The sequence below is a fragment of the Rattus rattus genome, chromosome 3 (assembly GCF_011064425.1).
Source record: "Rattus rattus isolate New Zealand chromosome 3, Rrattus_CSIRO_v1, whole genome shotgun sequence".
Classification (NCBI taxonomy): Eukaryota; Metazoa; Chordata; class Mammalia; order Rodentia; family Muridae; genus Rattus; species Rattus rattus.
In genome coordinates this window covers 37,838,800-37,854,880 of record NC_046156.1, presented here as the reverse complement: position 1 = coordinate 37,854,880, position 16,081 = coordinate 37,838,800, and the positions used below count along the sequence as shown (strand labels likewise).

The 16,081-nt window shown below is 37.9% G+C and overlaps 1 protein-coding gene across 1 annotated transcript in view; it reads left to right on the top strand.

The window, feature by feature from the left end:
• Window positions 1–16,081, top strand: part of Arhgap29 (Rho GTPase activating protein 29) — a 70,713-nt gene that overhangs the window by 29,561 nt on the left and 25,071 nt on the right. Inside the window, exons 4-12 of the mRNA XM_032897391.1 lie at window positions 5,071–5,167; window positions 5,468–5,540; window positions 6,753–6,801; window positions 7,494–7,631; window positions 8,472–8,536; window positions 8,924–9,034; window positions 9,135–9,215; window positions 9,350–9,538; window positions 10,147–10,284. Coding sequence (XP_032753282.1) covers window positions 5,071–5,167; window positions 5,468–5,540; window positions 6,753–6,801; window positions 7,494–7,631; window positions 8,472–8,536; window positions 8,924–9,034; window positions 9,135–9,215; window positions 9,350–9,538; window positions 10,147–10,284 — 941 coding nt within the window. The remainder of the gene's footprint in view (window positions 1–5,070; window positions 5,168–5,467; window positions 5,541–6,752; window positions 6,802–7,493; window positions 7,632–8,471; window positions 8,537–8,923; window positions 9,035–9,134; window positions 9,216–9,349; window positions 9,539–10,146; window positions 10,285–16,081) is intronic.

Sequence of the window (16,081 nt, the reverse complement as noted above, 5' to 3'; positions counted from 1 at the left end):
CTAGTGACTTGGGTGTTGAGAGAAGTTGTGCTTTTTGATCCTGTCAGATATCCTCTCTCAAGCCCTGCCCTCTGATAGTGTAAAAGGAATTGGTTTACCCACCTCTGTCAGCAGTGCTAGCTATCAAGATTTGTCACCCTGGCTCATAGCAAAAACCATTGTCTTGGGGTAGTTTGAGCTGCATTCTCCATTTTTAGTGCAGTTGAGTATGTTTCAGAGTCATTTGTATCCTTTTATTTGAGTTGGCTCATTACCTGATTTTTCTCTTGGCATTTGATATTTTTAATATAATTTGATAATTTTAATATAATTAACTTATAGTATTATATTTTGTATTTCTAACATTAGCTTTTTGATATAGTTTATAACTTTATTCTCTTTTTATTTATTTTTACACTTGAAAGTATCTTAAAGTATCAGTCTTTTTTTGTGTTTTGAATCTGAGTTATTAGGATGGCCTTCCATACCCTGAAGTTTCACCATTCTCTAGATCTTTTTTCCTAAAGTTTTCATTTTTTTTTTTTTTTTTTTTTGGTTCTTTTTTTTTTTGAGCTGGGGATCGAACCCAGGGCCTTGCGCTTCCTAGGCAAGCGCTCTAACCACTGAGCTAAATCCCCAACCCCTAAAGTTTTCATTTTTAATGTTTTCATTTTTAAGTCTAAAATTTAGAGAAACACAATGTTTTTTTCAATCAGTGGTTCTCAACCTATGGGTCACAGCCCCTTTTGGGGTCGCATATCAGATATTCTTCATATCAGGTATTAACACTATGACTCATAACACTAGCAAAATTACAGTTATGAAGTAGCAATGAAAATGGTTTTATGGTTTTGAGTCACCACAACATGAGAAACTTTATTAAAGAGTCATACGGTTAGGAAAGTTGAGAACCATTGCGTTAGAGAAAGCCAGCAGTAGTAGGAGTGAAAAGAAAACATTTTAGAAGCAAAACTCTGGGCTGAGCAGTGGATAGGAAACAGCAAGTGGAACGTAGAAGGAACATGTGAAAGAAGCTCTTGTAAGGGTTGGTCTGCAGCAGACAGCACATGGACAAGCAGTTCCTTGGTAGGATGGAGGGGATGAAGTTCTGAGGGGTTAGTAAGGAATAGAGGAACAACTTAAGATGAGCTCTGTACACGGTGAAACCATAGTACCGAACTGAGGCGTTGCACATATCTACTGAATTCCAGCCACTGTATCCTAGAGACTCATTCCATCCTTGATATGCGACTTTGCATGTAAAAAAAGTAAATTTAGATTTGTGTTGACATGAGAAGTGGTCAAGGTCAGACTTGAACCATTTCTGGAACTCCAAAGCCTTACTTCTTCCATATATTTCAACAAATAGCCTTTAAAAGAGTAGAGTATTTCATGATGGAAGAAAGTGGTTAATTCTGTAATAATTAGTAAGTATAGCTGATATCATTTAGGATTGACTGCAGACATTTGGCAGACATTGTTAGACTCTTCGCAGGGATGACCTCCCTTAATCATCCCAGCTCCAGTGAAGAATAAACCTGTGGGATCAGCTTCCCCTCAGTAAATGTGGAAGCTGAAGTGAAAGGTTTGTCCAAGGTTGTACTCATATTAACTGGTAGAAAGTGGAGATGAGTCAAGGAGATTGAAGACCTGGGAAGGGAAGCCTCAGTTTCTCTGACGGAAAGCTGGTGCGAGAGTGCTGTCTGATGATAGTGTCCCAGCGCCCTATAATTCCCACAGCTGTGGAGCTTGTAATTGCTCCTACTGAGTAAATGAGGAAACTGACTAGAGGTGTTAATGTTTTCTGTAGACACAAAGCCTGCACAGGCTGTTTGTAGAACCTGTCTTCTGTCTCAGGAGTCAGCCATGCAAGCTGGGGGGCCAAATGGAGTTTGATGGGAACCCAGGCATCTTACCCTGTTCTATGGTCTGTAGCTTCTTCAGAGTGTTAACCCAGACATTTCCTGGAGATTGTACACATTCACTACCTGGCTCTCTATAGAAAAAGTTAACATTGAACTGGGTTAAAAAGCCCAATCTTGGTGAATTCTAGGTAAATCATAGTGAAAGTAAAGCAGGCATTACCTATTATAGAGATTTGGTAGAGAGAAATGGAAATTAGATTAGATTAAGAAGAAACATGGTAAAACAAATTTTTTCTTTCACATAGCAAGGATATTGAACATTTTCTTGGGAAAAATGTTAATTGGATGAGATCTAGTGAAAGAAGGAAGGGGGACCAGGGCTCAGGGTTTCAAAGAAACAGGATATATTGTTGGAACAGAAAGGATGAACCACACTAGGAATAAGAGCTGCCCTGAAGGGGAAGGAAGGGCACCTACGTGAACTCTCATTAGGTGACTGAAACCCTGGTCTAGTAGGAATGAAGATGGTTCAAAAGGATGGCCTGTTACTACAGTCACTGTAGTAAATATTTGTGTCCTAATTGTGTTTAATGTCAAGAAAAGATATACCTATAAGAAAGGAAAAATAGTTACAAAAATAGGAGTGGTGTTATGAAGTACTCTGCAATGGACAGTTATAAACATGGTCTTACTGAGGTCAGATTGATAGAGAGCGAGCTCCTCTGATCTCGGTGCTACTTTTTTTTTTTTTATTAACTTGAATATTTCTTATATACATTTCGAGTGTTATTCCCTTTCCCGGTTTCCGGGCAAACATCCCCCCCCCCCCCCCCCTTCCTTATGGGTGTTCCCCTCCCTACCCTCCCCCCATTTCCGCCCTCCCCCCAACAGTCTAGTTCACTAGGGGTTCAGTCTTAGCAGGACCCAGGGCTTCCCCTTCCACTGGTGCTCTTACTAGGATATTCATTGCTACCTATGAGGTCAGAGTCCAGGGTCAGTCCATGTATAGTCTTTAGGTAGTGGCTTAGTCCCTGGAAGCTCTGGTTGCTTGGCATCGGTGCTACTTTTTAAATGTTCCTACATGCACATTCTGTGACACTGTCGCCAGTCAGGATAATGCTTGCCCTGTCAGGATTCCTCCCTCTGCCTGTGTCTTCCTCCCCTTTACAGATTCTGATGGTTTATGTGTTTATTTCCATTCTGTTCAAAGTACTTCTAATTTCACTTTGTGTTTGACCCGTAAGTTATATATGCTATTTAATTTCCAAGTATTCAAGAACTTTTTCAGAATTTTTTTCTGTTAATTTTAATCTAATTCCATGTAATCAGAGGATATACTTTGAATAATTTGAATAGTTTATGCTTATTGAGAGGTAGTTCATATCCATAATAAGAACTTGCATCTTCTGCATTTTGCTTCTGGGTAAAGTTGTACAAATATCTGTCTTGTCGGGTTAGTTGATGATGTCATTCGGGATTCACTATCTTGCCTTGTTTTATGTTTTCTGTCATTGAGAGTAATAGTAAAATATCTGTCACTGATAATATATTCACTTTTCACTGTGGTTATTGTCAGTTTTTGCATTGTGAATTTTCCAGCTCTGTACATTTATAAATGTATGTACACAAATGTATAAAATTGTTATGCCCTCCTACTACAGTATTAGGATATTTTAAAGATGCCTCTGGACCTGTCCTTGCCTGGGAATCTACTTGTGTAATATTAGGCAGTAAACTCAGGCAGCTGTAAGCTGTGGTTAGTTTCTTGATAGTCAGAAATTACTGCCTTTTAGCTAGGCACATGCTTTTCATCCCAGAACTCAGGAAGTAGAGGTGGGTAGATCTCTGAGTTAGAGGCCAGCCTGGTCTGCCAGCAGAGTTCTAGGATAGCCACAGCTACACAGAAAAACCCTGTCTCAAAACAACAACAACAACAAAAGATTACTGCCTAATAAGCTAATGTCTTAAAAAATTGTGTGTTCTTCAGTTTTGTATAGGTTTTTTTCTTTCTTTGTTTTTAGTTATTTCAGGCAGAAGTATAATCTGTTTCTTCAGTTTGATCAAGGCAAAGGTCTAAAAATATTCTTAAAATTGTTTGCTCTGGGTTGGGGATTTGGCTCAGTGGTAGAGCGCTTGCCTAGGAAGTGCAAGGTCCTGGGTTCGATTCCCCAGCCCCGAAAAAAAAAAAAATTGTTTGCTCTAACTGGTTCGTAAGTTTTTTGTTTTGTTATAAGGGACATTTAGAAGATTTGGATGAAAGCTAGGGATCTAAGTGTCACTACCCCACAGTCTACAGAGGCATATCCATATACAGTTCTGGTTGTGACCTCTGGTTCCTGCTTTTCACCATATTTACATACCCAGTCAACATCTAAGTAAGGGCAGACCTGTGAGCTCTGAGTCTTTGCTGATGGAGCTGTTTTTCAAACTCCAGCCAAGATAGAAACTGAGGGTGACTTTCTAGCTTCCCCATCTTGCTTCGTGAAGAGATTGGTGCTGTAAGGGACCAGCTGCTTCTTACAGAGTCACAAGACTTACTTAAAGAAAAAGGCCAATTCAAGAAACTAAAATAACCTTTTCAGATTGTATTTAATAATATACAATAGCGAAATGTCAGAATATCCCTACTATAAACAAAAGCATTATGTCAGTTAACATGTACTTCAGAGCCCAAGAACATGCTGATGGGGGTAAAGCTTTGTGTAACTAGGACTTTAACTTTTCTAAAGCACTGGGTTTTTTATGTGATGCTATGCTATATAGTTTATGATATGCAAAATGTATCTATGACTCCAGTTGTTGATAGTTTATATTAAACTTACACTTCATAGAGACTTCAGTGGACCAGTATCATTAGTTCTCTCTTTTAAAAGCCAGAGAATAGTAAGTGAGAGAAAAACCCTGAACACTCTGTAGAGGTCAGGTACAGACAGCATAGATTCTGTGACTCCAAGATTGACTGAACACTGACTCACCTGGATGTCTTGGATTATGTAATGCATATATAATGGACTTGCAGTCCCAGCCACTTCTTTGCAAACTGATGTTTTTACATGATTTCCTTAATAAAGAAATTAAATGTTTGTTCATTTTGTATATTAGATTTTAAGTTTCTGAACCTCTTCATGCTTTGAAACAATAGTGATTAAAGGAGTTAGTGATTTTTGTATAAATGTAGTGTTAAATGTGCTTTCCTCCACTTACTGCAACTGATCTTTGCTTATAGCTGTGAACTTTACAGAAGTTAATGACGAAAACAAAAACGATCTATTTCGAGAAGTCTTTTCCTCCATTGAAACTTTGGCATTTACCTTTGGAAACATGTAAGTGAAGACTGTCATTGAGTTAGTGCTCCTTGAATGTCTTAGTGAGAATATATAGTCCATAAATCTGTAGGATGAATGAAAAATAAACTATTAGGCAGTGTCCAGGGCCATCACATCTTGGTCAGAGCTGCCTTTGTGTTGCCAGGTATTTGTAGAGGTTGTAGGGGCTGTGTCTGTGCTTTGTGTAATGAAATTCCTAAAACAATTTAATTTAGATGAAAAATTGACAGTAAGAGAACAAGAAATGTAATAATTTGCCTTTTTATTTCTGTGCTTTTTTTTAACCTCTCTGGATAGCCTCACAAACTTCCTTATGGGAGATGTGGGCAATGATTCGATACTACGACTGCCTATTTCTCGAGAGAGTAAGGTAGGTCAATTTATTTTTAACTTACTATCACAACTGATTCCTCATGTTGATCTTAGTATTATTCTGATTATAGATTACCTCATCTTTCGAGGCCAAACAAAGCAGATTAGTTAATTTTATATATGATAAAATGATCAGTTTCTGGAGCAATAATTTGGTTATACTCTCTAAGTGATACTGTATTAAGAAAACATCCTGACTCTTCATGAATCTATGTTGCGTGGTCCAAAACTTTAGTGAAGATTGTTTTTGCTGAGGATAAGGGGAGGTGGATATTTGGGTTTGGGTAGCTGTCCAGGTGGAGGTCAGACATAGGCATAGAAAACAGCATTCTATTCCCTTTTTTAGAGAAGGGCAAACTAAGGTTTGGTAAATCCTATTAGCCCAATACACCTAATAGAGCTGAAAGGTGTTTTTGCATTGAATCTGTAAACCCTATATTGCCCAACCATGTAGATTAGATTTATTTAAGTATTTAGCTACATGCTTTAGTCCCAGCACTTGGGAAATAAATGCAGACAGATCTCTGAGACTAGCCTGGTCTACATAGTGAGTTCCAAGCCAACCTGAGCTTCATAGCCAGAGTGTGTCTTCCAAGAAACCAGGAAAAAAAACAAAAAACCTAAAAAAACAAACAGAATTTAACAATTAAGATGATATTTTTAAACACTATTTAATAGATGTAACCATTACTTAATGTGTTTAATGGCCATATTCCAAATGTTCAAGTAGCTACATGTAGCTGGTATCTGATAAATACATACATACATACATATAATGCAATATGCATGACATTTCTGTTATCACAGGAAATTTTGTACTAAGCTGTCCAAAAAACTTGAAAAGGCACACGTACCTGTAATAAAATGGTAAAAGATGGTTGGGCCTTCTCTTATTCTTGTAGTCTCTTAAGTTTGTAACTACTTCTTTAACTTCTGAGTCTTTTTTAGATTTGTGGATTTGAAGTTTAATATGGGTTCATTGATTTTTACCTAATCAGATTAAAGCATTTGTTTATTGTTGAATGTTGGGAACTATAATTCTTGCACTGTTGTGGTTTTTAAGTAGACTTCTTAGGTCTCTGAGTTGTAAATACTTGAAATTTTTTAGCAGGAATTATGTCAGAGTAATAAAATTAGAACAGAATTTTTGGAAGCAGCGATCTGTTGTTTTCTGCTCTAATCTTGAATTTGTTTTCTTCTATGTGTTCAGTCCTTTGAAAACATTTCTATGGACTCAGTGGACTTACCTCATGAAAAAGGTAAGTGTTTAAGATTTTATTGAACGTTTTGTGTTTTCTTTCGTTAAGTATTTTGATACGCTTAATCTCTTTGTGCTTTGTGATCTAGTATATTCATTCTTACTCTAAATATAGAAAATTTTACATATAAAACATAAAATTTGAGTAGATGATGTGATAATGCAAACCGATCATAATTACATTCACATCGTAGCTCAACAAATAATAGAAATACGGACTAAGATTTAAAACCATGGGCTGGAGACACAGCGGCTGGGTCTGAGAGCACTCACTCCTCTTGTAGAGGACCTGGATTGGGTGCTGGGCACCCGTAAGGCAATTCACAGCCATCCAAACTCTAGTTTCTTGTGGCCTGACTCTTGCTTCTGGCTCCGTGGGCACCAGGCATGAATGACACACATCTACATGCAAAGCATACATGCACATAAAGTAAAAATAAGTACATCGTGGGGTTGGGGGTTTAGCTCAGTGGTAGAGTGCTTGCCTAGGAAGCACAAGGTCCTGGGTTTGGTCCCCAGTCCCGAAAAAAAGAAAAAAAAATAAGTACATTGTAAAGATAAACACTGGCAGTTTATAAACTTATCCTTTGAATTTTTAACCAGTTTTATTGATTAATTCCTAAGGATCCAAGTACTTTTTTAAAGAATTACTGTGTGTTCATACTTAACATATACTGATGCTTTTATTTTCAGGAAACTTTTCTCCTATAGAACTAGACAACTTGCTGTTAAAGAACTCTGACTCTATAGAACTGGCTTTGTCTTATGCTAAAACTTGGTCAAAATATACCAAGAACATAGTGTCCTGGGTTGAAAAAAAGCTCAACTTGGGTGAGTTCTCTGTTAAAGCATCCGATTAATTTTGAAACGTTAGAGCTAAATTGTTTGTGATTCATTTTCTACAGAATATAGGTATTATGAGTTATAATTAGTGGTTATTTCACACTAATAGAAGTAGTTTTTTTCTTAAGCAAGGCTTTCATATACTAGACATACATACTAAACATTTGTTGACTGCTGGATGTAGGCACATAACAGCAGGTAGCACTGTGTCTGCCTTGAAGAAGCCCTACTGTGATGGGTAGAAATGTACAATCAGGGAATGAGGTGAATGGAGAGAAGAGCAGCAGTGGATGCATAAGCAGAGAGAGAGGACACATGGCAGAAACAGCTGAGTAGCCAGTGTGAGCAGTGTTCCCAGCTGAGTAGCCAGTGTGAGTGAGCAGTGTTCCCAGCTGAGTAGCCAGTGTGAGTGAGCAGTGTTCCCAGCTGAGTAGCCAGTGTGAGTGAGCGGTGTTCCCAGTCGAGAAGATGCTTTCCTATTGATTATTTTTCCTAAGCCTGACACTTGGAAAGTAAGCAAGGCACGATTGTTATGCCCATTTTCAAGGAAACATCATTTGTTTGTGAACGTGAGGCTCGGTTGGAGGGACGTAGGATTCACCAATGCGTGTGCTCAGACTTGGCTTAGGTCTCGTTCTGACAGCTGAGAGTCATGTCATGCACGTATGGAAAGTTCCCCAGTTGATTCTGATGAGCAGTCGGATTAAAAGTTATTTCCTTTAATAGCATGATGCACACTATGTGTGACCTCTTAGTTGAAGAAACACAGATAACTTTAGTGTATATCTAGAGAAAAATGCTAATTTTTGACTTTTTTAACCTTTTCAGAATTGGAGTCCACTAGAAATATTGTAAAATTGGCAGAGGCAACTAGATCTAGCATTGGAATACAGGTGAGTACTGTGAACTCCTTGGGCTCAGAAATAAGAGACTACTTTGTTGAACGTCCAGTTAGTTCACAGAAAAAAGAACATAATTGTTGATCTTTGTATTGGAAAAAATAATTTAAATGGTTATTCCTTAGGAATGAAACTAGAGCATTTAAGATTTATACAAATACCTAATTTAATGCTAATTTTGCTAACTGTTCATAATTTCAATATTTGTGTCATATAGACACAAGTCATTTTACTAGAGAAGAAAATCTAAAGTTGTAGTTTGGAGAACAGGGATGTATCTAGAACTCTAGCAACAGATTTTTTTCTAATGCCAGTTTTAAGGATCGAGCCTCCTCTTATACTGTGCTGTTATAAAACTTACCTTTCACCTTTAAATTCTAGGAGTTTATGCCTCTGCAGTCTCTCTTTACCAACGCTCTCCTTAATGATATACACAGCAGTCACCTTTTACAACAGACAATCGCAGCTCTCCAAGCCAACAAATTCGTGCAGGTAAAAATTATTACATACAGCATATGTTTGTTTGTTTTTTAGATACTAACATGCGTTATATAAGACAACTTACTTTTTTTTTTTTTAATATTCTTAAAAGCCTCTACTTGGGAGGAAGAATGAAATGGAGAAACAAAGGAAAGAAATAAAAGAACTTTGGAAGCAGCAACAGAATAAATTGGTTAGTGTTGAACTGGAGTCTCACTTGCCTGTTAATGAACATCCAGCATCACCCGCCGTACATAAACCACCTGTCTTACTCTGGGTTCTCTAAAATGTCGTCTAATAGTCTGTTTAATGTTCTTTTCTGGGTAGCTTGAAACAGAGACGGCTCTTAAAAAGGCAAAACTGTTATGCATGCAACGGCAAGATGAATACGAAAAGGCAAAATCATCCATGTTTCGAGCAGAAGAAGAGCAGCTGAGTTCAAGTGTTGGACTGGGAAAAAATCTCAACAAACTACTAGAAAAAAGGCGGAGATTGGAAGAAGAGGCGCTTCAGAAAGTAATATTTTGATATTTGAAACTTGAATTAGTAATACTCTGCTAAAGATTTGACTCTGCAGGAGTCAGGCTCACCAGGAAGGCATATTCGGTCCTGCCCAGTGAGTTTCTTATACAGTGAGAGCAGACAGCCATCCCTCTAACAAGTTCCTAGGCACGACGGCAGTGCCACTATGTGGGCATGCGAAGGAGTATCTTAGGATAGTACTTTGTTATTTTTGACTTGATTATTTATAAGGTCTACTGTTTAAGCAAGTTTCTATGTTACACTCCTGTTGAACCATAATAAGGCGAGGTTTTGTTATCATTTATGAAATATAATTTGACAAATTCTGTTAAAAATGGAGATTATTTCTTGTGCAAACAATATAGTAATTATAAATTACCCCAGCAATTTAAATATAGTGTTCTTAAATTGCTAAATAAAATGCTATTTATCTTTAAATTATTTTACTTAATTCATTTCATAGTATTATATTGAAAATTAAAATATTTTAGATTTTTCTTTTCATAAAGACTTCCCATTTTTTGAAATACTGCTCTAATTACTGTAAGCTTTTAAGTATGAATTTAGTGATTAGTGTTGTTTCTTCTGTGGTGTTCTTGAAGGTAGAAGAAGCAAATGAGCACTACAAAGTCTGTGTAACAAATGTTGAAGAAAGACGGAATGATCTAGAAAATACGAAGCGAGAAATTTTAACACAGCTCCGGACACTTGTTTTCCAGTGTGACCTTACACTTAAAGCTGTGAGTTGTTTCTTCATTATTTGAAAGCACAGGAGAAAGTCCTGAGGTCTATGAATTTGATTGCTGAGATAGATATCCTGAGACTCAAAAGAACATTCAGACAGATTCCGTTTTTAATAGTAATCTGTAATTTGAGCTACCTTTTTTTCTGTTTCTCTATTTCTCCACCCACCCCCCATCCCATCCCCTTCCACCCCACCCCCGACACCGTTTCAAGACAGGATCTGCTGTGAATGAAGCCTATGCTGGCTTTCAGCTCATAAGTCTACGCTTCTCCATGCTGACTGTCAATCTGGTTTCTCTTTCGGGTTCTAACTGATTTGCTCTGCTTGGCCTCATACTAACTTTACAACTTGCTTTCATCTTCTGGCTCCTCCTTATTCTCTGGCTTGTTCTATCTACCCCTGTGTATAGCTTGCTCTCTTTCTGTAACCTGTTTCTGTTCAACTGTCCTGGTAAAACTGCATCCTCTTTTTCTCTCTCTGCTCTCTTTAATAGAAACTCTCTTTCCTGTCCTCATGAGAGTTGGGGAATGTCCTATTATGTCAGATCTTCCTCTGATTTGTCATTTTTTTCTGCCACTCAGTTAGACATCACTTTCAAACATGGCTGCATCCTTCTACAAACTAACTTTACCTTCATTGATTGGAATTAAAGGTGTGTGCTAAGGCTGAGCCACACAACTAGAAACAGTTTTTTCAGCAAATAACACCATCTTGGGGTTCACAATGTGATCAAGTATCCTGTATGTAACATGTATGCACCACTGTGCCTTGTTTTATTGTTGGTTTTTTGTGGGTTTTTTTAGTTACTTTTCTTCTTTCTCTCCACTGTATACCCTGAGTTGATGATTTGTTTGGCTAAATTTAAATGTGAGCATTGGTAATTGACTACCTTTCTTGCCTTAGCTGGTAAAACTGATTTAAACCCCAAAACATCGGACTTTGCTGTGAGATAGCTTTGGGAATTTAAGTACAAAAAAGATGGTGAAACTGAACTGAGTGATTTATGTAAAGACAAAGCATCCTGCGTCACATTTTCATTCACGTCTCTTGAGTATTTGATAGAGTTTATATTTAATAGGCCCAGTTGGCATGAGTTAACAATTCAAAATGCATATATCAATCCCTGTTAACTGCCATCACAATTGGAGTCAGGAAATTTCAGGAGTGTTGCCCATCTGTTGTCAGTCCTCACACCCATGCGGAATCCTTAGCGATACTCATGTGTTCTCCATCTTGGTAATTAGCTGTAAAGACCTTAGCGGAAGCTTTTCTGCATGTAACTGTTCCTTATTTTTCCAAGGTGTCTCATAATGGACTCTTAGTACCCAGCCTTTTGAGACAGGCTGCCTTTAACCCCTGACTCCTCTGAGATTCTTGGGTGTTGTGGGTGTGTCAGTAGCTCCATTCTCTGTCTTGGTAGCTGACAGCCCACTGTGTTAGTGTCAGTGTTTGTCCATTCATTCACCAGGTGGGCATGTATGTTGTTTATAGTTTGGGTCGTTATGAATAAAGCTCCAAGAATAATTGTTGACAGATTTTGTTGAACATAGATTTTATATTTATAGGAATATATAGGAGTGTCACTGTCAGATGCATCACTAACTCAATAAGAAGCTATAAGACAGTTCTCCAGAGTGCCTCTGATCAGTGTGAGAACTCTAGCTCTGGGTCTTCTTATTATGACATGCTTAGCTGCTCTAATAGGTGGGTGGCAAAGATTGAATTATGGTTTTCATTTGCGTATCCAGAATAGGGGAAGAAGGGAGTGATATAATTATATTTTAATTAGAATTTTTAAAATAACTTTAAAATAGTTTCAAGGGCTTATTTACAATTTAGCTATTTTAAATGTTTTCGTTGTGTGGTTTTTTTTTCTGTTTTTGTTGTCTTATGATTGAATTTACTTGTATTCTCTCTCATTTCAAAGCTTTTCTTCTATACTTTTAGCAGCATCTTCTAGGGGACATTTTAGGTCTTTCTTACTGTTTTGATCATGCTCTTGATGTTATATCTGTAAGAGTGTTTCACCAAGCCCAAGGTCAGAGAGTTTCCCCCTTTGTTTTGTGCTAAATTGTATAGTTTGACACTTGCATATATGGTCTAAATTGAGGTCATTTTTGTGCAAGGTGTGGATTGAAGCTGGGTGTTTTGTTTTGTTTTGTTTTGTTTTGTTTGGCATGTAGATACCAAGTACCAGCACAAAGAGGGCATTTCTCAATAGGACATAGAAGAAAGTGATAGCTTTGGCAGGCAGAAAACAGGAGTGGTCAGATTAACTAAGTGTAAGAATCTTTATTGGAAATTAGATGTAGTGGTACACACCTGTAATCCTAGCATTTGTGTGATCAGAATTCAAGGCTATCCTTGGCAATGTGGCAAGTTTGAGGCCAGGCCTGGACTATTTGGGACTCTGTCTCAAACAAAGTAGAATAATAACAAAAAAGATTTTAGTTGGGGCTTCCTCAAGAAAGACAAAATGAGCAGTGACTGCAGACCCATTAGGATTGGCTGCTTTGCACAGTTCAGTAAGCTTTGGGAATGAGGACATGTGTCTTCTTCTTCTTCTTTTTTTTTTTTTTTTTTTTTGGTTTTTTTTTTCGGAGCTGGGGACCGAACCCAGGGCCTTGCGCTTCCTAGGCAAGCGCTCTACCACTGAGCTAAATCCCCAACCCTGACATGTGTCTTCTTTATGCCTTATTCTTGCTTTATTTAGGACAAGGGAAATTGGCCCACTGTAGGATTTACATTGACTTGGGCTGTAAACTTGGACTTACTAGTTTTGTGTGTGAAGATGAGATGCTCTACAAGCTCTTGTCTGGTCAAGTGCAGTTCTCCCTGGCTAGCTTTAAAAAAAAATACCATTAAAAAAAGAAAAGGGTCTAAAAGATGGCTCAGTGGTTGAGAACACTGGCTGCTCTTCCAGAGGTTCTGAGTTTGACTCCCAACGACATGGTAACCAACCATCTTTAAGATGTGTATGGGTTTTGTTATGGGTTTGGTTCCCTCCTCTGGTGTTCATGAAGACAGAAAACACACACTCACGCACAAAGACATCCTTTTTAAAAATAAAGCAGGAGCCAGGCAGTCGTGGTGCACAATCAGGATAGGTCGAAATACCATGTTGTTTCCGTTGTTTCCTTTGCATCTTTTTCAAACCAGCTGACGATATTTGTACATACCTACTTCTGAAGTCTCCCTATTGATTCTGTTGCTTTATACTGAAAATGAGATGTGAGCACCATTTTTATTCTCTTTGGGAATTACATGAGGGGTTGGAGCGATGACACCACCCCCACCCCACCCCCGCGGAGGTGAGAGCACTCTGCTGCTCAGATAAAACAGTGACTGCAATGAACACAGGGAAGAAAGGCTGAGCAAAGGTTCCGAGGCTGTAGGCCAACACCACAGGGAGCCAGGGCAGGAACAGAGCCCGCAGAGCCCACAGAGCCCACAGAGCCCACAGAGGATGACTGCATGCTGGCTTGCTTTTCATAGCTTGCTCTGCTAGATTTTTATAAGCCAGAACTATCTCCCTGGTGGTGGCATCAACCACAGTGGGCTGAACCCTCCTACCTCAATCAGCAATCAAGAAAATGTCCCCACAGGCCGGTAAGATGAAGACACGTCCTCAAATGAGGTTTCCCTTTCCCAAGTGACTGCAGTTTGTGCCAAAGTGACAACTAACCAACAGTCTCTTTTTAGCCCGGTCAATTTCCTTGCTATTTTTAGTCTACTTATTTAGTAGATATATATGCTGTATATGATATAACATGATATGATAGGAATATGCTATGGCTATTTCAGTTTACTTTTAGTTAGTTTGAACATAGTATCTTATTTTTTAAGATTGAATTTTTTAAATATATGAGCATTTTGTTTATATGTATGTATGTGTAGCACATGCGTGTCTAGTGTTCACAGAAGTCAAAAAGAGGGCATTGGATCTCGGGAACAGGCATTATGATGGCAGTAAGCCACCTTGTGGGTGCCAAGGATTGAACTCTGGTCCTCTGCAAGAGCAGCAAATGCTTTTAACTGGTACACCATCTCTCCAGCCCCCTTCTCTCCTATTTTTAAACATTTAAAATGAGCTGCTTATAGTCTGCAAATAGCATTTACTTTAGTCTTGATTGTTTTTAATCATCTGGTTCGACAGTCTTTTGAGCGTTTGGAGAATTCATGCTTAATGTAAACACATACCATATTATTTCCTACCTATTTATAACTCCTTTCCTTTCATCTATTTTTGTCTGTTGGGATTAAGTTTTAATTATGAACTGTTCATCAACATTTTAACATGCTTACTTACTCATATTTTGGGTTAATTTTCTCTAAATTTGTAGTTATTGGCCTAGGAACTAAGATGCAGACATGCGTGCTTGTGTCTGTGTTTGCGATTATCAGTTTGCTCCATATGTGAATCCAAATCTTTGGATTTAACAGAGAATAGAAACAAAATTTGGATTCTTATTGAATATATACAGATTTTTTCTCTCTTGTCATTCCTTAAGTAGTACAGTGTAGAAGCTGTTCACATTGCATTTGTGTATCATTAATAGACATTATATGTAATCTAAAGATAAATCTTATGGGAAGATATACATAGACTACATACAAAGATAACGTTTTCTATAAGAGACTTAACTACCCTGAATGGATACCCAAATCCTCGTGGATACTGAGAAATAACTGTATACTTCAACTTTTATTTTGAATACAGGATCTATTTGTCCTAAACTAGCAACTCTCCTTACCTTTACTGTCCAAGTTCTAGGAATGTAGAAGCATGGCAGCATGCATGGCTTTATACCAAATTCTACCCAGTCTACTGAGCACCATGTAAGCCCTTTACTCAGTTGTGCTAGGTATGTGTTTACTAAAGAGTATACATTAAAAACCTCACCAAACTGTCTTCGTGTGTGTGTGTGTGTGTGTGTGTGTGTGTGTGTGTGTGTGTGTAGGGAAGAGGGTATTTGTTTGCTTTTTCATTGTTTATTTTAATTTTTGAAATTATATCATTTCCTCCTTTCCTTTCTCCAAACCCTCCCGTAGGCCTCCTCTTGCTCTTTTAAACTCATTACCTCTTTTTCATTATTACTTACATACATATGTACATGTCTTCATAAAAATTCAGTCCCTAGCTTAATGAAACTTCTATTAAGATTTTTCAACTTAACAATGGTCTTGTTAGAATATTAAATTTTCCACCTAGGATTAAGTTTATTGATATTTAGTCCCATAGTGAGCTGAGAAGTATTATCTTGTCATGCTCTTTTGCTTCAAGTTCACTGCCTCTCTGTTTTCTCTTTTCCAACATAGTCCTTTGGTTACTTTGTTTTTGGAAATTAGATTTTTCTCTACTAAAATCTCCCTTTTGTGTGTCTTTAGTTTCTCTGTGAAGATTTATCTTCCCATGTTCCAAACTATTCTCCCCTTTATGTGACTATGTTTGTAAGTGTGCATGTGGATACACATGGAAGGAGCTTATAGTATCATTCCCCAGGAGCCATCCACTTTTTCTTTTGAAACAGGATTTCTTGGCAAATAGGCTAGGCTGGCTAGCCATGGGATCCTGGAGATCCGTTTCTCACTCCCAGGGCTGGGATATAAGCACACACCACCACCATACCTGTTGTGCTTGTTTAGTTGGTTGGTTAGATAGATAGATAGATAGATAGATAGATAGATAGATAGATAGATAGATAGATAGATTTATTTATTTATTTTGCGGGGGTGGGAGGTGTTTTGTTTCTTAAAACGTGTGAGGCTCAATCTCAGATCCTCACTCTTAC